The sequence below is a fragment of the Mustela nivalis genome (assembly GCF_964662115.1).
Source record: "Mustela nivalis genome assembly, chromosome: 12".
NCBI classification, from domain to species: Eukaryota; Metazoa; Chordata; class Mammalia; order Carnivora; family Mustelidae; genus Mustela; species Mustela nivalis.
The window spans coordinates 83,857,237-83,883,126 of NC_139031.1; the positions used below are offsets into that span (position 1 = coordinate 83,857,237).

Here is a 25,890-nt window from a genome sequence, read left to right on the forward strand (position 1 = left end):
AGAATTAACACAGTTTCCTACAGCAAAACGCATACATTAACTTCAATCTTCTCTATTTTTCTGTAAGGTATTCATTTGCTAAAGTAGGTTAGTAATAGTCATTTGAAACTCACACAGTAATCTTCCTTACTATTAAATGCAGGTTTCTTTAGCAGTTTCCTTTTACAATAGAAGAAAACATTAATTACCTTTTTACTCTGCCAGTGGCACTTCCTTGTAATATTTCTTATAACTTCTACTTTCCTGCAATTCCAATATTCTCATATATTTAATCCTTTAACTTGAATTGCATGCTAAATTATTCTTATATATTTTTTCATAAAGAAACACAAAAATCTGTCTTTAGTTAAGTTAGAGTTTAAAGAATATTTTTGGATAGCTTACTTTTACTACTTTATCACATTAGTTGCAACAAAATTCCAAAGGCAGTAAGTTGAATTAAATAATCCCTGAAAGTCACTAGAAGAATTCCATGGATAATCGTGTAAACTGTGTGAAGGATAGAGTATCACTTTAAGATACAGCAGTCAAAAATTATTAATTATTTATAATTATAAATTATTAAACATTAAGATGGCTGTTCAATGAGGGGGGAGAGTATGATTTACAAAGAGCTAATACACACACAAAAAAACTAAAACCAAATGAAGCAATTAAATTAGGATGTGATATTTCAAATTAAAAGTGACTAATTTCAGAGACTTTTTTATTCCTTGACTTTACCATATGAACAAAAATACACAGAGTTTAAGAGAATACTACACAAAGCAATGTACAAATGTACCAATTTAAAAGTACTCTGCCAGTTTATTAAAATATTGCTAGAATAAAACTGAAAAAAGAATCATGTACAAAGATTAACTTATGGCATGAACACTTTGAATCTCAAACATATTAACTTAAGAAGAAAATACATGAAACTTTTGGAAAATTATTTCTATACATGTATAAGTTCATGAATATCTATCTATCTCAGAGGACTGCCCTCTTAGAGCTAGATGTAGTTCTATACTTAGTCATTAAAACGGCAGAGGGGGCAGAAGAGGGGTGAAGGGAAGGGCTTTTTGTTAGCATCTCCACATCAAGAAGATGATTTTGGATTATAACCATAGGTCTGTGTATGCGTTCTTAGGAAGTACCTCTGTTTGTTGTGCACAAGGTTCATTTTTTTGCAACATCTAAGCTTTTTGGATGTCCTGAGGTGACAATGTATGATAAAATGTACAGCTAGTGAATTAATCAATTTATAAGTTTCTTTTTGTTACTCATAGGAAAGAAGCATCTGGGGCATGGAATTGTTAAGCTGTCTCTGAGAAATGTCAGGACTTATTAAGATGGCAGCAGAGAGGCAGAAGGAAGTGTAGAAGGAGAGATGTGTGAGGATGTGTTCATATTTACATTGTAATGATAACTGTTAATGTGTGTGTCTCTCTGGCTGTACTGTAGGAATACGTTAAGTGAGTCAACGCAAACATAGCTCCTTGCTAATCATCTGAAGAGTACAGATTGGATAATGAATTCTTTTAGAAGCATCGTACATTGTGTACTCTTGTTACTTTATGTCTCAGTTTCAATTGAACATTAAGGGAATACAGTATTTTAATTCTACCTCTGCCAGTATCTTTATCTAGAGGTTTGCCATTTTGTCTTTTAGGAAATTTTTGTTGCCAGGAAAATCAGGATTACATTTTTTTTTTCTTTCAGATGGAAATGGTGTAATGTATTCTTGGTTATCAAAATACTCATAGTTTGAGGATGCTGAAACGGTAAATATTCATGGTGTGTAAAAAAGCATTATCTTAACTACATTAAAATGCTTACTTGTAGATACACACATCGGACCTAGAAGTCAAACTATAAACTGTGATTATGGGTAACTTTGTTCTTCGTTTCTTGTGTTTTTCCGTTTCCTTTTACATGTTAACTTTCATTTTTTAAATTTTTTTTAAAAATATTTTATTTATTTATTTGACAGACAGAGATGACAAGTAGGCAGAGAGGCAGGCAGAGAGAGAGAGGGGAGGAAGCAGGCTCCCCGCTGAGCAGAGAGCCCAATGCAGGGCTCGATCCCAGGACCGCAAGATCATGACCCAAGCTGAAAACAGAGGCTTAACACACTGAGCCACCCAGGCATCCTTCATGTTAACTTTTAAAAAATAAAATTTTTAAAACCTAAAGAAGAGTATCTACATTCTTCTCCATTAGCCAATTCATAAAAATCATTTGATTTTTATTTCTAATTGCATATTCATGAAACTTTTTACAGCACCTCCTGAGTTGCTCTAAGTACTGTGGATCTACTAGTTTACTTCTTTGCCCAACTTAAAATGTTCATGATAACATAATGAATTGTATCTCCAGGCTGGCATTAATACCTAAATAGTTTGATATGATCAGTGGGAATCTGGCAGAAGTCTCTAGATGGTAAAGGTACTTGGGACCAGATTCATTATATATAGTGTCCCAGTTGTGTGTGTGTCCATGTGCATGCATAAGGTAGAGGTGGATGACAGTCTTTCCCATCTGCCACAGCAACCAATACTGTTGTTAGAGTCATTCCCATTGGTAAGGCCCCAAATGCAAGAACTGATTCTGAGTAAGACTCTGTTTCTAGCAAAGAAGAATAAACTGGAATATACTGCAGTCAATAAAATTAATGTCTTTTTTAAAAAGATTTTATTTATTTATTTGACAGACAGAGATCACAAGCAGGCAGAGAGGCAGGCAGAGAGAGAGAGGAAGAGAAGCAGGCTCCCTGCTGAGCAGAGAGTCCGATGCGGGGCTCGATCCCACGACCCTGAGATCACGACCTGAGCCGAGGCAGAGGCTTTAACCCACTGAGCCACCCAGGCGCCCTAAAATTAATGTCTTGAAGGGATTTAATCTTGATTGGGAGTAAACTCCCTAAATAATAATGGTAAAATGTCTTTGAATATTCTGAAAAGAATGTTAGCACTAATTTACAGAAGGTTTCTCATGCAACTGAACTTTGAATTACCCTTGAATATACTGTATAAACAAATACTAACAAAGAGCATAGAAAGTAATGTTAGAAAAAAAATATAAAAAATAGGAGAACTTCTGGTCGGGACAAGATGTCATAGATTCATATTTACTGTTCTTCCTTAGACAACTACATACCCGGGAAATAACCTAAGAAGCAACCAAAGGAGGACTCAGGAAGGCAGACTACTTAGGGACCAAGGACTAGAGGAACAATATAAAAAGCAGGGGGTCCTGTGATTCTCCACCCAGCAGCACAAAGTGTTCCAAGCTGAGCATTCCCTAATTCCCAATACAGAGCAGAAAGCTACCCATGTAGGCTTATTCCTCCCTGGACTGAACACAAATCCTGCCCCCCACAAAACTGGCAACTGTGAGTTCAATATCTCAAAACACTGTCCTTCCTGAATAAAGTGGAAATAAAGACATTCTCAAAGGAAAACTAAAGAATCTGTACTTAGCAGACCTACCCTCAAAGTACAAAGGAATTTTTCTTCGAACAAAAAGGAAAATGCTAGAAGGAACCCTGAATGCCAGGAAATAAGACAGAAGAGTGGAAAGAGCAGAAATACGGATAAATCAAATAGGCTATCTCCCCCATGAATTTTCTAAATCACCTCTGATTAAAAACTATACCACCACCTGATACTCAAAAAAGTATCAAAAACACAAGATGCCAGCTCATACCGGTCAGAATGGCTAAAATTAACAGCTCAGTATACAACAGATGTTGGCAAGGATGCAGAGAAAGGGGAACCCTCTTACACTGTTGGTGGGAATGCAAACTGGTGCAGCCACTCTGGAAAATATTATGGAGGTTCCTTAGAAAGTTAAAAAATAGAGCCACCCTATGACCCAGCAATTGCACTACTAGGTATTTATCCAAAGGATACTTACATAGTAATCTGAAGGGGCACATGTACCCCAATGTTTATAGCAGCAATGTCCACAATAGCCCAACTATGGAAAGAACCCAGATATCCAATGACAGATGAATTGGTAAAGAAGATGTGGGGGATGTATGTGTATGTGTGTGTTTGTGTGTGTGTATGTAATACATATATACATATATGTCATGGAATATTATTCAACCACCAAAAAGAATGAGATCTTACCATTAGCAACAATATGGATGGACCCAGAAGGTATTACACCAAGTGAAATAAGTCAGTCAGAGAAGACAAATACCACATGATTTCACTCATATGTGGAATTTAAGAAACAAAACAGATGAACAAAGGGAAATGGAAGAAAGAATAGGATGAAAATTGAGGGATATCTGGGTGGCTCAGTTGGGCAAGCATCTGCCTTCGGCTCAGGTCAGGATTCCAGGATCCTGGGATCGAGTCCCACCTCGGATCCTTGCTTGGCGAGGAGCCTGCTTCTCCCTCTGCCTCTGCCTGCCACTCTGCCTGCTTGTGCTGTCTCTCTCTCTCTGACAAATAAATAAATAAAATCTTAAAAAAAAAAAAAAAGAAAGAAAGAAAAGAAAAGAAAATTGAGAGGGAGGCAAACCATAAAAAATCAGAATACCAGGAAACAAACTGAGGGTTGCTGGAGGGGAGGAAGAAGGGGTATGGGATAACTGGGTGATAGGCATTAAGGAGGACGTTTGATGTAACGAGCACTAGACATTATATGCAACTGATGAATCACTAAATTCTACTTCTAAAACTAAAAAAAAAAAAAAGAGAGAGAGAAGAAGAAAGTGGATTAAAAAAAAAAAAGCCAAATAAATGGATGAATCTAAAAAACAAAGAAAAGAAAGTTGGAAAGCAAAGGAACACTGACATCACTTATACAACAAATATACAATTACCACCTAGCAATTACACCATCAGGCATTTATCCCAGCAAACTGCATGTTCACACAAAAACCTATACATGAATGCTCACACAGCTTTATTTCTAACAGTCTAAAACAAAACAAAGAATGGGAAGCCTAGATGTCCTTCAAGGAGTAAATGTTTAAACTGTGGTACATCCATATCACAGAATATAACTCAGCAATAAGAAAAAGAATGAACTATAACATATGTAACAATTTGGATGAATCTCAAAGGAGTTAATTATGCTGAGTGGAAAAAGCCAATCTCAAAATATTACATACTAAATAATTCTGTTATAAAAATTCTTTTTTTTTTTAAGATTTTATATTTTTATTTGGCAGAGAGAGTACAAGCAGGGGGAGCAATAGAGGGAGAGGGAGAGGCAGACTCCCCACTGAGCTGGGAGCCTAATGCAGGGCTTGACCCGGGACCCTGGAATCATGACCTGAGCCGAAGGTAGACGTTTAACTGACGGAGCCACCCAGGTGGCCCTATAAAAATTCTTGAACTGACAAAACTCTAGAGATGGAGATTGGTCGTTGCCAAGGATTGACAGAAGAAGTAGAAAGGAGGTAGGTATGGTTATTAAAAAAATCGTAGTGATGTCACTGGTCTGTATCTTGACAGTACAAACCTACACATGGGATAAAATTTCACTAACCAATTAGGGACAGACATACATATAAATAAATATATGTAAAAGTGGGAAATCTGAGTAAGAGCAGTGGATTGAATGAATGTCAAACTCCTGTTTTTGACACTACAATTTTATAAGATGTAACCTTTGGGGGAAACGGAATAAAGAGCATATAGGAAGAGCCCATATTATTTCTTAAAAATGAACATGAATCTATAATTACCTCCCACAAAAATGTTTATTTAAAAAATAGACACACAAGATCTAATAAAATAAATACACACAAAAAATTTTAATGACATATGGTGAAAAATGTTATCTAGACTTACTATGGTGATCATTTCATAGTATATGCAAATCCTGATTCCTTGTGTTATACACCTCAGACTAAGATAATGTTGTATGTCAATTATACCCCAATAAAAATGTATATACATACATACATTGATGAAATACACAAAATACAGAGGGTTTTGAGAAAGACCTTACAAACTGCCAGAATACTCTCTCAAAACGTTTAAGTATCTATGAAGTTACAAATACCTACTTGTAGAAATTATAAACACTTTTTGATTCATATTTATAGGGATTTAAGAAATTACTCGAAAAAATATTGCTTAAAATAGACAAATCAGAAATGTTAATTATTTCAATATTGATGTGTTACTGTGGTGAGGCTATATAGATTTTAAAAAGCATACAGATTACAGATTTTTCTTACTGAAAGCCAGATGGTTAGTTATGACTTGTGGCTCAGCAGCAAAGGATTTGTAGCTGCTGGTTTCATGCTCTGAGCCCATAACGGTCTCACAAAGTTGTTACAAATCTGTGACTTGTACAACTTATTTCCTCTAGAACATATGATTATAGCAAAACTATTATTATGTAAATCCCAGCCTGAGTGTTCCACATTTTCCCAAAATTTACTTTTTATTTCTATTTCTTAAAACTGTGAAAGTTTTCTGTTTGTGTGCGGGCTATAAAAACCAAATGCTTCAATACAAAAATGACTACAAGATAAAATTCTGAGCTAGTCCAGCAGGACTGAAAACCTTGGAGATCAATGCCTCATTTTACGGATGAGAAAACAGACATCATAAAAGGATGAATGGCATTATCAGTCCCTGGTCATTCACCCCAAACAAATATGTTGAGGCACTTCAGCAGATGCTGCAAAATTATTTAATCCAAAAGTCCCCGTGAAAAAGAATACATACAATGTGCAGACCATGTTAGAGGTTTACCAAAAAAATTTCTGAGTTGTAATAATTTTAAATTAAGCACTTAATCTTAGAATGTTTAACATATTAAAAGTGCTTAGCCAATAATAATGCCTCCCTTTGACTACTGATGAATATTAGAAGGTGGTCTGCCAAAGCTATTAACTACTGTACTGAAGACCCCAGTCAGTGTTTTTATCTTGTCTTCCAGTGTTCCTCAAAATTCCTGAGAATGCTATATATGTAAGCTGGCATTCCTTCCCTCCTTCAGGATCTAGCAGAGGTGGGGGAGGTGGGGTGGGGAGAGTTATAGGACTGGTTAATATTAGAGATCACGGGTAACAGTGATATGGGGACTGGAACTTATTCTTGAGTCCAAGCTACAAATCAGATACAGACATTGACAGATCTAGACCTCTAACTTACAGACACTGTGATAGGCATTTTAATTTCTTCAGTCCTCACAAGAACCCCACCATGAATTAGGTACTATACATAAACCTCTTTTTCCAGATGAAGCAACACCTTCAAAGAGGTTAGTAAATGTCTAAGGTCACTGAGTTAACAGTTGTAAGAGCAGCACTGAATCTGAATACCATCTAAATCCAAAGCTGATATTCCTTACACTACCCCAAAAGGGAGCTGCAGAATACAGGAAGTGATAACTTTGTTGGGACAGACTAGGGAAAGCTTTATAGAAGGAGTAAAATGACAACTCTGGAAGCATTACACACTGAAAGGGGGTTCTGTGAGTGTGCTGGAGGTTAGAAACCCAGCAGCAGAGACACTACAGACAAAACAAAGACCTTAATGAAACTGTAACAAAAAGGATAAAATATCTCCACACAGCCAAATGTCCTGACCCAGGATACAGGTAATAGCATTAAGAATAATCAACAACCCTGTCAACAAAATTATCAGATGTGAGGGGTGTGATGTCACCAAAGTGAAATATTAAAGTGGAATTTACTAATCTAATGAAATGTGAACTTTTCATAAATCAGATTGCATATTAGACATAAAATTACTGTTTTCTTTTTAAAGATTTTATTTATTTATTTGACAGACAGAGATCACAAGTAGGCAGAGAGGCAGGCAGAGAGAGGGGGGGAGGCAGGCTCTCCCCTGAGTAGAGTAGCCCGTTGCAGGACCCTGGAAATCACTACCGGAGCCGAAGGCAGAGGCTTTAACCCACTGAGCCATCCAGGCGCCCCAAAATTAGTTTTCAAGGTTAGATTTGTAAAAGACAATTTAAGGTGGGAAAAAGCATGATTTCTTAAAATCTAAAATTACATAACACTAAAAATGGTATTACAAAACAAAATTTCTCAGACATTTGTGGATTTAAGACCATTTATAGTTGAAAACATTAAGTTAGGATAAACATTAAAATTTTTAAAGGCAAAAGCAATGAAAACATCTTTCCTGAAGCACTGACATCATTCTCAAGAGGTGTCATTTTAATTATTTAAGTAAGTTTAAATTTTCATAGGGAAATTATCACCCCCTCTTTGGTTTCTGTTACCTATTAAGGCATATTCTTTTGTCAGTAATTTTCAGATTTTAACCATTTTCCACAGCTGCTTTTCTTGTCTGTTGTGTCAAGCTCAAATTCAAATGAATATGAAAGTAGCCCAGGGAGTGGATTTTCTTTTTCCAAGTCAGGATTTAGATTTGGTGCCAGGAAATACAGAATCAAGTTTAAAAAAAAAAAAAAAAAAAAAAAAGAAAGCTGTACTAGAAGAAGTCAGGATCTAGCCGAAGATACGGACAAAGGTTGAGAAATGGGGAAAAGAGTTATGGGAACCATTTAATATTAGTGTTAAGCTTGAGTCATATGCTGCCATTGATGTTTTTCCTCAAAATAAGATTTCTGGTTTTTAGTCCTTGGTTTAAAAATAAAACGCCTAAAAATCTGAAGCATTCTGCTTTCAAAGAAACAGTATTTCCCTAGCTTTCATATGCTGCCAGCAATACTGACCATAATTAAATAATTTTATTTTACTTTATCTTAAAATAATCAATCTGCCTAAAGTCACATGCCAAAGTATCTATTTTTTCCCTCTGACTAGCTTCTTGGTCATGAGGGAGGCATTCACAAAGAAAAATTACAAGTGAAAACTTCCTCATACTTGGGTATTTTCTAATTTACATGTTAAATGGGCTTGTGCAGTATTTACTTAGTTAATCTTTGCTCTGTGTACTATTACGTTCTTTGTTCTCATCTATGTAGGGGATGAGCTGATTATTTATGTCTTAACAAGAGGAGTTCATGTACCACAGTGAGGATTTTTTTTCTTAATCTGAGAGGCAGTCACTAACAAGCTTCAGCTGGAAGTGCTTGATGTTAAAACAGTGTGAACCTGCTCCTGGGCTAATAAACTATGTTCTTTCTGCCAACAAAAGGAAATCAATTTACAACTGTAATTAATTTTTAACATGCTCATTATTTTTATACTTTCATAGGTTGGTATCTATGTCAATTGATTTGTGAAATACCCTGTCCTGTTTGTCCTGGAGGAGATTTACAACCTGAAACCTATTAAATTATTTAAATAAAAGAACTTAACACATGATATGTTAATGCATGAGGTTCATACAACCCAACAAGCACCACATTTGATTTGATTTCAGATGACGTGATCGTTCATGAACACGTGGCGGACACCAAGAGAGTTCAACTGACAGTTACACACAAAGTAGAACTGATGAGTGTGGCAATAGAAGGGATAGGCAAATGCTGTCAAAGACGCTCAACTTAAAATCATCACCTCTGGGAATTCACCTTTGGAATTATTTCCAAAAAAAAGTGGGGAGTAGACTATTAGTTTTCACTTATAGACAGATAAACAAAAACTGGCATATATGTTTTTACAATAGAGAACTAAAGAGAGCGCCTCTTTTGATTTCCTCTCTGGAACTTAGCACACAAATGACTGCAAATCATTCATATCTAGAAGACCATAACTGCAAGCTGAGGAGAATGGGAAACCATTCATTCAATGAGTGAATCTCATGTTGAAGGCGCTGTGTGAGAGACACAAAAATGAAAAGACAAGGGTCTTTGTGGCGTCAGAGAAGACAAACACATAATAAAATGGTCATGACACAATATGAGAGGGATGGATGCTAGTGATATGTAGACTCAACTATCTGATTATAGAGAAGAGAATGAGTCACAGGGAGGAAGGCAAAATGTGGAGTCATTGAAAAATGGCATTTGGGGGTGTAGAGCATGAAGCATAAAAGAGAGCTCAACAGTGGTAGGGAGACAGTACATATAACAATACAAAAGAAAAACTGGTGGGTTTTCAGAGACCAGACAGTTGATTGTGAGTGGTACAGAGGGTGAATAAAGAAAGTGGCAGAAGAACGTTACAGGAAAATGTAATGCTATGGAATGGAGAATTGATATTACAGATAATACAGCTCATTTTAAAAAGTGAAGGCAGAAAAACAAGATCAAATTTATTTTTTAAGATTTATACTGACGACTGGAAGATAAATTCAGAAGTACACGGTGATAGGGATACCAGTCATAATGCTGGTGCATTCGTCTAAGAAATAATGAAGCTACGTATTTAAGGTGATGCAGGGTGGGTGGAAAGAAAGGAATAAGTCCAAGAGACATTTGTACTTAGGAGGAAAAACAGACTGGACTTGGTGACCGACTACAGTGAAACAAAAGTGTTCAGAGTTGATTTCTCCATTGAACTAAAAAAAACCTATATTATTTCTGTTTTTCCAGCACCTAATATCATGCATGCCACAAAGCATGTGCTTTGTTAAAGGATGAATAAATAGATGATTAGTTCTGAAATCCAGGTAAGGCTGAAAAACAGTAAAAAGGTTTAGGGACTAATTTTTGGTTTGGATAGATCAGTGTAGGATGGATGTGGCACGTTCGGGTATGATTGTTCAGTTGGCAATTTCGGTCCAGAACTAGAGAGGATAATGGCTAGAAATACAGGATTAAAAAGACATCAGGGGCGCCTGGGTGGCTCAGTGGGTTAAAGCCTCTGCCTTCGGCTCAGGTCATGATCCCAGGGTCCTGGGATCGAGCCCCACTTCGGGCTCCCTGCTCAGTGGGGAGCCTGCTTCCCCTTCTCTCTCTCTGCCTGCCTCTCTGCCTGCTTGTGATCTCTGTCTGTCAAATAAATAAATAAAATCTTTAAAAAAAAAAAAAAAGACATCAGCAGGTACATAGCATCTGAAGCCAAGGGACGAGATAAGACAGTTGTGTGTACACTTATTCCCTTTCTGATTTCTAAAAAGGCATGATTATTTTTGATTCTAAGAATTCAACTCTATCACATTTAAGGTATCCAAGGTGAGGGAGCAATTAAATGCTACAGATGACTTGGCACTGAGAACCCCAATTTTTCACTATGAGAAATGAAATTTGTCTTTGTATGGGCAGGTGAGGCGAATGTCCTCCAAAGGACTCCAATTAGTTGCAAGCTGACAAAAAATCAAGACAATTTCTCATTGGAAATCCCCTTAAGCATCAACATTTCTTCTAACCATCTTTTTATAAGTATTTTAAAGAATAGCACACATTTCCTTAACGTAGATTTTTCCAGCTCATTTATCTCCTAAACTATTCTTATTAAAACTCCTTTCCTCATGAAAATGATCTAGTCATACAGCTCTAACTAAGGTATGCATTTGCATATATAGTCACTATATTAGTAGTACAGGGCACGCGGGTGGCTCAGTGGGTTGAGCCTCTGCTTTCAACTCAGGTCATGATCTCAGGGTCCCGGGATCGAGCCCCACACCAGGCTCTTTGCTCAGCGGGGAGCCTGCTTCCCCTTCTCTCTCTGTCTGCCTCTCTGCCTACTTGTGATCTCTGTCAAACAAATAAAATCTTTTTTAAAAATTATAAAAATAGTAAAGGTTTTCTTAAATACACTCATGCAAGCACACACCCCGATATGTTTAGTGCTTTCAGCAAAAAAAAGAAAAATCTGCCAAGTCAAAAAAATGTATTGGTGTTGAATACATTTCCCCCAAAAATGTGAACAAAGGGTATATATTTGGAATATTTATTAGAAGCACTACTAAGGTCTGAGAAAGGTGGCTATGAAATATTGCCTACAAAAATAAGGTACCAATGTATTATTTTACTCAGAAGTTGAAAGCATAATTTATGCAATATTTTTTTATCCCTTAGGCAGTATTTTATATGTCACCCTGAAGCAATGGTTCCATTTTTTTAGATTTCAGTAAAAACGCCTATTCTAAGCTAATACATCCAGAAAGGCAAAGTGGCTACACTGATGAAATTTCATCCCAGATTTAGGGAAGACAAGGGAAGAGCTGAGTAGGGGTAACCCCTGTTCTTTTACCAGTGATGACAAGAAATTCAACCTTTACCCCTGGCAACAGAGTAAAATATACTATGCCATTTTTCATCGTTGGTAATAACTAATACTAGATTCCTTACCACTAAAGTAACTTTACTCTTTTCAAATATGAAATATCCCCAAATAGTTTTTTTTTTTTTTAAATCTCTGGGAATAGGCACAAACTATGGAGTGTCTGATGGCAGAACAGTAATACACCCACATCAGGGTAGGAGTGGATTTGAGAATCTAATTTACTGCACCAGTGGAGACTGAGCACCATGGCAGTCAGGCCCTTCACTGCTAGGGAAGGGTCTGCCTCTGTCAAACAACACCCCTGCCGACCTATTCATCAGTGAAGTAGGCATTAAGTAAGCCTCCTTTACCATGTTTGCAATGAAATGGTCCACAGTCTCAGTTGTGGTTAAAAATAGTAAGGTTATTAGAAAATGTTAGTATTCAAGATATCTTCTGTGATTTATATAATTTACCTTAATAGCATCAAGTATTTAAGTTGGATAATACAGAGAATATTGGAATGCTGGCACAAGCCAAATGAAGCATAAAGAAATCACAAAAGAATAGCTTTTCACATTTTCTAATACTCTAGTATGCAGGGAATTTGTTTTCAGGAAAACTGCTGTTTGCCAACCTTAATATAAAGAAAATTACCATACTTCAAGTCACTTCATATGAATATATTATAGCTAGATTTTAGGAAGTCACCCTTTATGTTTACAAGATTCAAATTCTCACCTAATCAGTACATGCATGGGATAATATTTCATCAACTATGATTTCTGATGTTATGTGACTAGCATTTGACAACTGTTATTACTTTTTCTGTAAAAACATAAATCAAACCACTATAATATTATGCAATAAACTAAATTTTTAAGGTAAACAGGTTTTTAAGTAAAGTCTATAAAATCAGCTTATTTGGTTAAAGTAGCTTTCGTTAAAAATTTGCTAAAGTAGATTGAAATACTCTATGTAAAAGAGTGACACAATAGGGTAACTTTTTTTTTTTTTACTTAAAAAAAAATATTTTATTTATTTGACAGAGAAAGAGAGAGCACAAGCAGGGGGAACAGCAGGCAGAAACAGAGGGAGAAGGAGACTTCCCACTGAGCAGAGAACCAGACACGGGGGCTTGATCCCAGGACCTGCGCCTAATCTGAGCCAAAGATAGACGCTTAACAACTGAGCCACCCAGGAGCCCTAGGGCAACTTTTAATCATAAAGTATTTGAAATACACCAATGTAACTTTTTTTAAGACCCACTTAGTTTAGCCAAATATAATACACCGATTATTTGTCCATCACTTGATAAGTTTCAAGGCTTAACTGAGATTGTTTGATACCAACAGACTGAACTAAGAGAATCTAATTTAGTTATAACTAAATCTAAGTGGGTATTAGCAAAACTTAGTTAGGACACAGGTATTAAACAATCATGCTTCATAAACACTAAGTTCAAGGAATGTCAGAAGGAAAGATTCAACAAACAGGTTTGTTCATTTTACTTGGAAGAAGACATTCAAATACCTGTATTATCAAAGAACAGGGACTACTGAAGTGAAAAATTCTATTTTTATCTATTCACCTTAGATATTTTAATATTAATTTTCCCTTTAAGTATTTAAGTATCAATTCCCTCATTCAGCATGTCTGTCCTCTCACTAAATACACACATAAGCCATTAACCTTAGTACAAGCTAGAAGCTGGCAGCTGCACCAAGACCAAAAGGGCAGTGGAAGCCACAGACTGACTTGGAAGTCCTGAGCGGAGGAGCAGCACCCTCTTCACATTCATACTCTTTATCTAATACAGTGCCTGCAACATAGCAGGCCTCAATAAGAATCTGTTAAATGAAATCTTAAGCAAAGAAAAAAAAATTAATTCCAACCTGGGAAAGAAGATAAATACTAACCCTGAATTTGAAGTATGAATTAAAGTAGATTATATTAAATTTTTTCTTTTTAAATGTTTCAAGTTAAATAATATTAACAAAATCCCTTCTATACTGTAAAAAGACCAGAAAATTATATAAATTTAGTGAACAGCTACCTATATTAGAAGAAAAATGCTAAAAATCTGTTTTTGGTTGGATAAAAGGTTAACAGCCCTAACAAGTGTAGCAAAAACACCTTCTAGCTTAGAGACAAAGCATCTACTTCAAAAACCTCTCACATTATGCTGAGTGAAATAAGACAAGCAGAGAGACTCAATTATCATATGGTTTCACTTATTTGTGGAGCATAACGAATATCATGGAGGACAAGGGGTGTTAGGAGAAGGGACTTGGGGTAAATTGGAAGGGGAGGTGAATCATGAGAGACTATGGACTCTGAAAAACAATCTGAGGGGTTTGAAGTGGCAGCGGGGGGGTGGGAGGTTGGGGTACCAGGTGGTGGGTATTATAGAGGGCATGGATTGCATGGAGCACTGGGTGTGGTGAAAAAATAATGAATATTATTTTTCTGAAAATAAATTCAATTAAAAAAAAAAAAAAAAGCTCTCACAGACGGGGGTGCCTGGGTGGCTTAGTGGGTTAAAGCCTCTGCCTTTGGCTCAGGTCATGATCCCAGGGTCCTGGGATCGAGCCCCGCATCTGGCTCACTGCTGGGCAGGGAGCCTGCTTCCCTTCCTCTCTCTCTGCCTGCCTCTCTGCCTACTTGTGATCTCTGTCTGTCAAATAAATAAATAAAATCTTAAAAAAAAAAAGCCTCTCACAGACGAAATAACTAAATTATAATTCTGCATTCTAACTGATGATGATTTGGAAAATATCACAATTATCAGTTTAAGTATATCCTATATAGCTTATAAAACCAACAACTAAATGAGCAGAAAGCTTAAGGTTATCTAAATGCTACTACAATTAATGTAACTTTTATGGGGAAAGATCAAGTTGATTCATGACCAAAAATTAAACTGATGTAACAAATATAGTTCAAATATATTCCATTATGTATATGTATCATGATGTGAGTTCACAAGCAGAGAAAGTAGAAATGGATATGGATAATGTACAGATAATACTTTACTGTAATCTGTACATTATACTTTGCTCAAAAAAATTTTACTCTTAAAAATGAAAATTTACAAAAACACTTTAATTTTTCCATATTAAATTATACACACCTAAATAAAAAGCCATTCAGAAATGAGATATTACTGAAAAAATTCAACTTATCTATATGGTACATAAAACTATTTTTTAAAGGAACAATGTATGCTCCTTTTCTTATTTTTCAGCTACTTCTTTTTTATTTTTAACTTTTTATTTTTTATAAACATATATTTTTATCCCCAGGGGTACAGGTCTGTGAATCACCAGGTTTACACACTTCCCAGCACTCACCAAAGCACATACCCTCCCCAATGTCCATAATCCCACCCCCTTCTCTCAAACCCCCTCCCCCCAGCAACCCTCAGTTTGTTTTGTGAGATTAAGAGTAACTTATGGTTTGTCTCCCTCCCAATCCCATCTTGTTTCATTGATTCTTCTCCTACCCACTTAAGCCCCCATGTTGCATCACCACTTCCTCATATCAGGGAGATCATATGATGGTTGTCTTTCTCTGCTTGACTTATTTCACTAAGCATGATACGCTCTAGTTCCATCCATGAAGAGAGCTATAGACCAATATCCTTGATGAACACAGATGCGAAAATACTCACCAAAATACTAGCCAATAGGATTCAACAGTACATTAAAAGGATTATTCACCACGACCAAGTGGGATTTATTCCAGGGCTGCAAGGTTGGTTCAACATCCGCAAATCGGTCAATGTGATACAACACATCAATAAAAGAAGGAACAAGAACCATATGATACTCTCAATAGATGCTGAAAAAGCATTTGACAAAGTACAGCATCCCTTCCTGATCAAAACTCTTCAAAGTGTAGGGATAGAGGGCACATACCTCAATATCATCAAAGCCATCTATGAAAAACCCACTGCAAATATCATTCTCAATGGAGAAAAACTGAAAGCTTTTCCGCTAAGGTCAGGAACACGGCAGGGATGTCCATTATCACCACTGCTATTCAACATAGTACTAGAGGTCCTAGCCTCAGCAATCAGACAACAAAAAGAAATTAAAGGCATCCAAATCGGCAAAGAAGAAGTCAAACTATCACTCTTCGCAGATGATATGATACTATATGTGGAAAACCCAAAAGACTCCACTCCAAAACTGCTAGAACTTATACAGGAATTCAGTAAAGTGTCAGGATATAAAATCAATGCACAGAAATCAGTTGCATTTCTCTACACCAACAGCAAGACAGAAGAAAGAGAAATTAAGGAGTCAATCCCATTTACAATTGCACCCAAAACCATAAGATACCTAGGAATAAACCTAACCAAAGAGGCACAGAATCTATACTCAGAAAACTATAAAGTACTCATGAAAGAAATTGAGGAAGATACAAAGAAATGGAAAAATGTTCCATGCTCCTGGATTGGAAGAATAAATATTGTGAAAATGTCTATGCTACCTAAAGCAATCTACACATTTAATGCATTTTCAGCTACTTCTCAAAGTGCATTCTTATAATACCAGATACAATACACTATTTTCAAACTTCTGAAGTGTACAATTACAGTGAACTTCAAAAATAAATCTTCAAAATGCTAACTGATCAAATAGGATCAATGTTAATATGTAATATATGTGTACTTAAATCTCCTTAAATTTTTAAAGTAATTTTCCCTTTAAAAGTCACTTTAGAAACCACTATCCGGACATCTGGGTGGCTCAGCTGTTCAGCGGCTGCCCTCAGCTGTTCAGCGGCTGCCCTCAGCTCAGGTAATCGAGCCCCACGTAGGGTTCCCTGCTCAACGGAAACCCTGCTTCTCCCTCTCCCACTCCCCCTGCTTGTGTTCCCTCTCTTGCTGTCTCTCTCTCAAATAAATATATCAAATATTAAAAAAAAAAAAAGAAACCTCTATTAGTAATTTTAGAAATAAATTCTTCAGCAAATTTATTCTCTAAGAAAAGAGAAGACACTATGGCCTAATATTTTAAAGTAAGTAATATACATGATTACAATCTTAAAGAACTATTCCTACTATGTTCACCTAAATAAAAGACTATGGAGGAAGTCAACAAGGATGAGTAAGAGAAGATACTGAAATATCAAAAGGATGAAATAGATCATGCAAAAATTTCCAAACAAATTATCATTTTTCTTCAAGGAAAAAAAAGAAAATAAAAAAGCATAACCTGGTTTTTATATACTTCTGGGAAAAAAAAAAAAAAAAGGACAATTCAGCAGTATTTCTTTTTTTTTTTTTAAGATTTTATTTATTTATTTGACAGACAGAGACCACAAGTAGGTAGAGAAGCAAGCAGAGAGACGGGGGTGAGAAGAAGCAGGCTCCCCGCCAAGCAGAGAGCCGGATGCGGGGCTCAATCCCAGGACCCCCAGGCTCACGACCCGAATTGAATGCAGAGGCTTTAACCCAATGAGCCACCCAGGTGCCCCTCAGCAGTATTTCTTTTAAAGATGATAAATGGTCTTCTATAACATATCTGATCAAATTAAAATTTGAAAGTAATACCTCTAAACTTTATTACTTCCTGCATGTAAATGGTAGAGTTTACCCATTCTAGCCATGCTGACAGGAAAAAAAGAATGAAAACACCAGAATTAATGCTCTGCCATTCACAAAGTTCATACACATATATAAGAGCTACATTTGTTTTATTTGAGTGACAATTGTTAAAATAATCCATGATCTTGACAACACGATGACATTAAATTGGATAAGGCTAGACTTATCTTAAAAGTCTCAGAAAAATTTAAAAACCATATTTCAATCTGAGCATTAATCTAATAAAAAGTTAAATGTGCTAACATTCTTTTACCTATTTAAGAGACTAAAAAAATTAATGAATAGAATTGTATCGGGACACCTGTGTGGCTCAGTGGGTTAGGCCTCTGCCTTCGGCTCAGGTCATGATCTCAGAGTCCTGGGATCGAGCCCCGCGTCGGGCTCTCTGCTCAGCAGGGAGCCTGCTTCCACCTCTCTCTCTGCCTGCCTCTCTGCCTGCTTGTGATCTCTCTCTGTCAAATAAATAAATAAAATATTTAAAAAAAAAAAGAATTGTATCTAAAAATTTTTTTCAAGGTTTTATTTATTTATTTGACAGAAAGAGATGACAAGTAGGTAGAGAGGCAGACAGAGAGAGAGAGAGGAGGAAGCAGGCTCCTCACTGACCAGAGAGCCCAATGCAGAGCTCAATCCCAAGACCCTGGGATCATGACCCGAGCCGAAGGCAGAGGCTTTAACCCACTGAGCCACCCAGGTGCCCCATATCTAAAATTTAATAAAGAATAAATTCACAAGAATACCAACTATAATACAATACTGTTACTAATACTATTATGAATTTGATTATTATTCTCACTTGGAATTTTAACTTCAAAGATTCTTTAAGCTACTATTCTTATAATTTTTTTACAGAATAGATTTAAATGGATTTGAATAAAATGCAGTGGAAATAAAATTCCACTTCAAGTAAACTGTGAACATATCTACACATCTGATCAATTTGTTATATATAAAAAATAATTGGGGTGCCTGGGTGGCTCAGTGGGTTAAGGCCTCTGCCTTCGGCTCAGGTCATGATCTCAGGGTCCTGGGATCGAGCCCCACATCGGGCTCTCTGCTCAGCGGGTAGCCTGCCTCCCCCCCTCTCTCTGCCTGCCTCTCTGCCTACTTGTGATTTCTGTCTGTCAAATAAATAAATTAAAAAAAAAAAAACCTTAAAAAATAATTATGTAACTGGTAAGTCAAACTAAAAAAACAGCATATTATTATAAAACAAACCCTTAAAACAGTTGCATATGGAATAAATGATTAGAAAAATAACACATTATCTTCTCATTAAAGACACACAACAGGCAACAGAAAACATTTTACTTCCAGGTAGAAAATACTCATGCAATACAATTATTTTCCAATCTTATTTACCTTTTCATGAACGTGTACACATGTATGCATACATACATGTATATATCATTAAACATCTTCAGGCAATTGTATTTTTGTCCAAATAGACCAATGTGTTCATTTAACAAACAGCTTTCTCTAAACACGAAACACTATTGAAGATGTAAAGCGGTTGGTTTCCTTAGTTCATCTTAAAGCTAGAATGCATCAATATCGCCATCTAGTGTTCATATCAAAAAAGCAATGCCAACACAAATGTGGGCATCCTCCTCTCACTTAAAAAATTAAGTGAACTCAAGGAAATTATCATTCCTATGGGCAAGAGTAAAGTCTGATGGCTGAATGAAACAATAAAAATAGAAAAAGTCAGGGATCCTGGGTGGCTCAGTGGGTTAAGCCTCTGCCTTCAGCTCAGGTCACGATCTCAGGGTCCTGGGATTGAGCTTCACATTGGGCTCTCTGCTCAGCAGGGAGCCTCCCTCTCTCTACCTGCCTCTCTGCCTACTTGTGATCTTTCTGTCAGTTAAATAAATAAAATCTTTAGAAAAAAAAAAAAATAGAAAAGGTCACTGGGAATCAATGGGAATGGACAAAAGTAAACCTGTGGAAGAAATAACCCTTTTTCTGAATGTGGTACCTGTGGAAGAAATAACCCTTTTTCTGAATGTGGTTTCTGCCACATTTTGTTCTTAAACACAGTATACATGCTGCTTAATTTTCTTGGATACTTTATTGACCAAGCAAAAGTAGAGGTCAACTTCATAGGGTTAGTTGCATCTATCCCTCTGTATCCGAAATGGGAATCACTGAGGTCAAGTCCTAAATGATTTGTCATCAAAGGAACACAAATTCATTTAAAGCTGTATTTTAAATATATAAAATTATCATTTTGTTTACAGCTACTGAGAAGAAATAAAGAACAAAAACTTCATTTAGGTTGTTAAGGTTGAAGAGAGTTTAACTTCATTTTAAAAATAAAGATACATTTAGGCCAAGCTGTATCTTAATTACATTACGGACACTGTTGAAAGTATAAAGACTGGTGATACTGTTCTTCTCTAATCAAAGCCTCAGAGTAGCTAGTAAATTCCCAAATCAGCAACCTCTTGCTGGTTTTGACTGTCTATCCCTATAAACTAGACCTGCTGCTGGGAACATCTGCATCCAAGTCTAGATGCTGCCAGTGATTTGCAGTGTGGCCTCGGGCAGATCTTTGAGACACTGAGCTTCAGTTCCCTCTCCAAGACTAACCAAGTACATGGCAAACTTCCTAACATGCAAAACACTCTCGCAACATAAGGTCCAACATGGAAGGCATCGAGAGCAAGGCGTTATGTGTGGTGATGGCAGTACTACCCGTCTTGGACCACAGCGACAGTGACGGCCGTCATCACAACGATACAACCCCATCCACTCTTCAACAAAATCGGGGCGACAGTTCACAGATGTGTCTTGTTTTTTCCCCACTCCCATCCCTTTACTCCTATCATTTCCCCTTCTTAAATTTCTAACTCTACCCACTGGAAGTAAGATGTCAGCTTTATCTATTTCTTTTCCTTTTTATTTATCCAATTTCTCATTTTTTTGTACAACGAACACCTACCACTTACATAAACCAGAAATACTTAAAGAAATGACTCCTACTCATTCTCCACAGACCAGCTCCATATTTCACCTTTTCTGTGACGCTTTCCCTCACCCTGCCCAATCCAGAAGTGCTCTCTCTGCTCTAAAATTCTCAACCACACTATCCAGCATCCATACACCCTTATATCATTATTCTTATGTACATGTTTTATTCCCCCAGGACAAATTACAAGCTTTCCAAAAGGAAAAAAGAAAACATTTATTATCATTCCCTCTCTCTCCTTTACACAAAGGTAATTTGGGGGCACTTGAGAAGTATAATCACATGTGATGTAAAGGCCTTCCTTAACCATGTACCTCACCTCTCTAGGCTTTGGTTGTCCGTGATTTACTCATTGTGTCATTCTGGGAATACCATTTAACCTCCCTAAAACTCAATACCTTTTAATAAAGATAATAATACCTGCTGTTTCATAGTTATTGCAACAGTAAAAACAAAACAAAAAGTCATCTACTATATGTAGAAAGCTATTAACAAATGTAAAGTCTGATTAAAAATTAATTTCAGGAGATGCCTGGGTGGCTTAAGCATCTGCCTTCAGCTCAGGTCATGATCCCAGGGTCCTGGATAGAGCCTAGGTAGGGCCTCCTGCTAAGCACCCTCTCTCTGCCCACCCTGCTCCCTTACTCATGTTCTCTATCTCTCTCAAATATAAAATCTCAGAAAAAAAAAAGTTACCAGCATACATTAGATTACAAGTCAAACATTCATTCAGGGACTAAATTTATTTGCAGGGAATTTAAACATAAATGTTATTATTTATGTATTTCTCAACCTAAAAACATATACAGAGAACAAAATGCTCATTGCAAAGTCCGAAGTGCTTTTTAGTAATACTAGTCACATCAATTGTTTTATCTTCTAGACATTCATACCATATGCTAGGAACTGTTTTTCTGGACCATTTAAGAAATCTATTGTGAGGGGCGCCTGGGTGGCTCAGTGGGTTAAAGCCTCTGCCTTCGGCTCAGGTCATGATCCCAGGGTCCTGGGATCGAGCCCCGCATCTGGCTCACTGCTGGGCAGGGAGCCTGCTTCCCTTCCTCTCTCTCTGCCTGCCTCTCTGCCTACTTGTGATCTCTGTCTGTCAAATAAATAAATAAAATCTTAAAAAAAAAAAAAAGGAAATCTATTGTGACTATATTTTTAATAAACAGATTTTTCTTAGAAAGTCAACTAAAAAAAAAGCTTAATGACTTTATTGTAAAAATACTTTTTTTCATGTTTTTCACTTGATCTTAGTCAAACGGCCGAGAAGCGATTATATTTCGTATTTTTATGCTACTGCTGCCATCTAGTGAAAATTTTGAGAACTTAATCATTCTGGAAAAATTTTTTTTAAAAATCATACTGTTGACAGATATATGAGGAATAAAGATATTATAGATTACTTTCTTACAAATACTTTTTTTAAATTTTGTGTTCATTAGATTATAATTCTACATAATAATTCATCAATTTCATCATGAAGCCACTTATTTAAGTCAGCAAGATCATTATAATCATTTAATTTAAAAATTCTTTTACTGATAAAAGAAAACATATGGAAACATCAAGTTGGTTTTGTCATCAAGTTATACCTGTAAATAGAAGCAAATTCAGGGATACCCTCAAAGATTCTGTATTTGGAATTTTCAAGTACTTACCAAGAACATACTGTTCACGACTTAGTTAAAAGAGTAACATATGCTAACTAAACATCTAAATGCCTGGAACTATACCAACTATATTACCTGAAGAATTCCATAAAGACATAGAGGACAGATAATAACTATTATTAAGCTTACCTGGGAAAAGATGTTTGCTGTTGGAGCAACTCTACTGTCCACGATACTATATAATATTGCTAATAATCTGTCTAGTGGAAATGGTTTTGGTCCGAGAAGATGATTGCTTGTCTGTAACAAAAGAACATGGATTTTCTTCTTATAGCAAACTCACTTTCTGTACCACAAATTCCCAGTAACAATATACATACAATATACCCCAAAGAGCCTAACAATTCTAACTTTGAGTCTCAATGCTAAAACCTTAGCTGATATAATGGCTTACCAGTCAACATTTTCTTCAAGATTTTCTTAGTATAAACAGGTATTAAATAAACAACTCACAAGTTGTCCATCCCTAGTCCTGAACATCATACATATTCTGTTGTTATAACCAGATGGTAAGTGAGTTAAGCTAGGTCATCTGTCAAAATAGTCCTTTACACTCCTCTTACATCCCACTTTGTCCCTAAAAGGAACCACTATCCAGAATTTGGTGTTCTTGCCACTTTCATGACAATTTTTATACAGCTACTACAGATGCATTCATAAACAATATACAGCACTATCTGCAAGATCTAACCTCATATAAATGATAATATTTTGGACATACCACTAGTTGCTTTTTTTCCTTCAATATGTTTTTGAGGTTTATCCATATTGATACATGCACTTCTGAGTTCTGTTCTGAAGCAACCCTACAGAATTCCATTTTAAGACAAATCACTGTCTACATCTAAAAATTCATCACTGTAATTCATCACAAGTAATCCTGTGATGGACCATCCTGTGATGGACCACATTTCCCCTTGTGCACATGTGTGAGTTTCTCTAAGTGGGACTGAGAAACTAAAGCAGAAAGCAGAGGGCAGAGACAATGCTGTGTGATCATCAACAGTTCCATCTGGGGCACAGAGAAAACTTATTTCTCAGTATCTCCTTCCCGTTAGATGACTGGGGGTGAATGTGATATCACCTATTTCCAAGCCTGGCCTCTCAGACCTTTAATCTTCTTTTAATCCTTTAATCTTCTTACCCTTTGGTAGCCACTGTAGAAATCACCATGTTTTACTTGGCATCACTACAAAAGAGGGCCACCCAGCCCATACGCCATTGTGTCATGAACAACATATAAATCTTTGTTATGTTAATCCACTGAGGGTTTGTGGTTTTTGCTACAGCACAGCTCAGCCTATCGTGACCAATACAAAGTACACTCCCATATTAACTTTATTATGGCCAACAAACAGAATATGCAGGCTCTTATTCTTCTACATTATTACCAATAAAATCATCAGGGTTTTTTTTTTTTTTTTTTAGTTCTGCCAATCCAAGAACATGAAATAATGGCTGTTGTTTTAAGTTTCATTTCTTAAATAAATAAATAAATAAATAAATAAATAAAAATAGAGATTAATTTCTCTCATTGGTGAATGAAGCTGATAATCATGTCAGGTCTGTTAGGCAACTGAAAAAGGCAGATGTTATCCAAAAAATCAATCACAATAAAACACCTACAGAGTAATTAACTTGATTGTCAGTTTCAGGTATACTCGCCATGATCAGCTATCCTTTTTATATCATTTACCCACTTATCGATTGGATTTTTGCCTTTTTCTTAAGGGTTTATATAACTCTTAAAAAATAATTCTAGATACTAATCATTTGTTACTAATCATTTGTCTGTTGAATGAGTTTAAGAACTGTGGTTAACATCCAGGCGCCTGCATGGCACAGTTGGTTGAGCATCTGACTCTTGGTTTCAGCTTAGGTCACAATCTCAGAGTCATGAGATCCAGTCCCATGTTGGGCTCCATGCTCAGCACAGAGTCTGCTTGAGACTGTCTGTCTCCCTCTCCCTCTACCATAGAAGTACTGCGAATTCTGTCCCCACATCACTGTTAAAACCTAGTTTCTAGTTGAAATTCTCAGGGAAGACTTTTGTCCTCGTTTCACACAGAGTCAGAGCCTGGCAGGGAAATTTCCTTACCAAATCCATTTGCTTGGAATGGAAAGATTTTCACTTTTTACATTTTCTGGTTAGAAAACACACATCCAATTTAAAATTAAAGTGTCCTAGTGGCACGTGAGACATATGATATTTACCTTCCTCAGTGAACTGGTTTTGTGCTACACATGCAAACTGGCTTCCCTCCTAGAAGGGAAGGCAAAGTCTGAGAAATGCCTACTAAATTCATTATAGAGCTCATTAAGAGAATGAAGGCCTGTAAAAATAGATCAAAAAAAGGAAATCAAATCAAATTTTTGAGGAGTGAAATGGCATCAAATTTGGTGTCAAGTTACACCAAGAAAAACAGAGAGAGAAAAACTTAAGAGTTATGAATATTTATACTAGAAAAAACTAAAACGAGAAACAACTCAGAGAAGAGGGGAATGAGACTATGGGCAAGGAGAGGGGGAAAACTTGCTTTTCTACATAAACTGTTGGGCAAATAATCTGGTTTCACACACAGGCATTAGTTGAATTAAAAAGTAATATCTTGAAAAAATCAGTGTCAGCTAAGGATAGAGAAAAAGAATTACACAATCGAAGATATACAGTATTTTCAAAACAACTGTTACAATAATTATTCATACGGTCTGCTTTTTAATGTGTATTGTCTTGATTAGATTGAAAGCTTCATGAAGGCAGAGACAAGGGCTATTCTGTTCTCCGTGCTATCTATAGCATCCAGCAGAGTCCCTGGCATAAGATAAACATTCAATCAAGATTTCAAGGAAGAGAGGGAACAAAAATATAAACTAGTAGGTATACACAGGGAGCTTTCAGTTAAGCTTAGATTTTTAAAAGGACATGAACCAAAGACAAAAGAGGCTACTTACTATGAAGGTCAAATCAGTAAGAATCTCATCAGAAGAACTACACTTCCTTTACAACTAGACATTCTCTAGCATGAGGTCTTTGCTCATATGGTTCCCTCTGTCAAGACTGCCCTTCTCAGGGAAGGACAAACAAGTGCAACTCCAATCGTTCCATAGGGGTGGTCTCAATTGCCAGGATGTCACAGTCCTCAGTGACCCTCATAAAGCCCTCATGTATCTCCCCTCGCCCTCAAAATCCTTAAATGGTTTTCTCTGTCTAAAGAACAGGCCTAAAATTCTTAGCCTTCAATTCTTCAATTTTCTTTATTCTTACCTATTCACTTGTAAACACCCGCAAATACCACCAAGTACTGAGACACAGATGTGATCAGATGGGCTTCCTTCCCTTCAGGAACTGGTGAGTAACAAAATTCTTCTATAATCTAGCCTCACATGACTTTTCTCTGAAACTCACTTCACACTTCAGCCAATTACATTTTGCTATTTCTTTTATATGCCCTACACTTTCTCACCTCTGCTCTTGGCCCTAATTATTACCTCAAGTGGAATACTCCCTCTCCCATCTTTGCACATCCAGTTCCTGTAAGGGCCTACTTAAGCCAGAGTGACTCCATCTCGGTTG

At 36.5% G+C, this 25,890-nt stretch overlaps 1 protein-coding gene across 5 annotated transcripts in view; it reads right to left on the minus strand.

The window, feature by feature from the left end:
- ORC5 (origin recognition complex subunit 5) overlaps positions 1–25,890 on the minus strand; it is a 91,775-nt gene that overhangs the window by 19,311 nt on the left and 46,574 nt on the right. For 3 of the 5 annotated variants that reach the window (XM_082691919.1, XM_082691918.1, XR_014300845.1), the window contains one exon: positions 22,446–22,556. In XM_082691919.1, coding sequence (XP_082548045.1) covers positions 22,446–22,556 — 111 coding nt within the window. Of the gene's footprint in view, positions 1–22,445; positions 22,557–24,530; positions 24,580–25,890 lie in introns of those variants that run through there. The other 2 variants (XR_014300844.1, XM_082691920.1) reach the window with 1 other exon arrangement.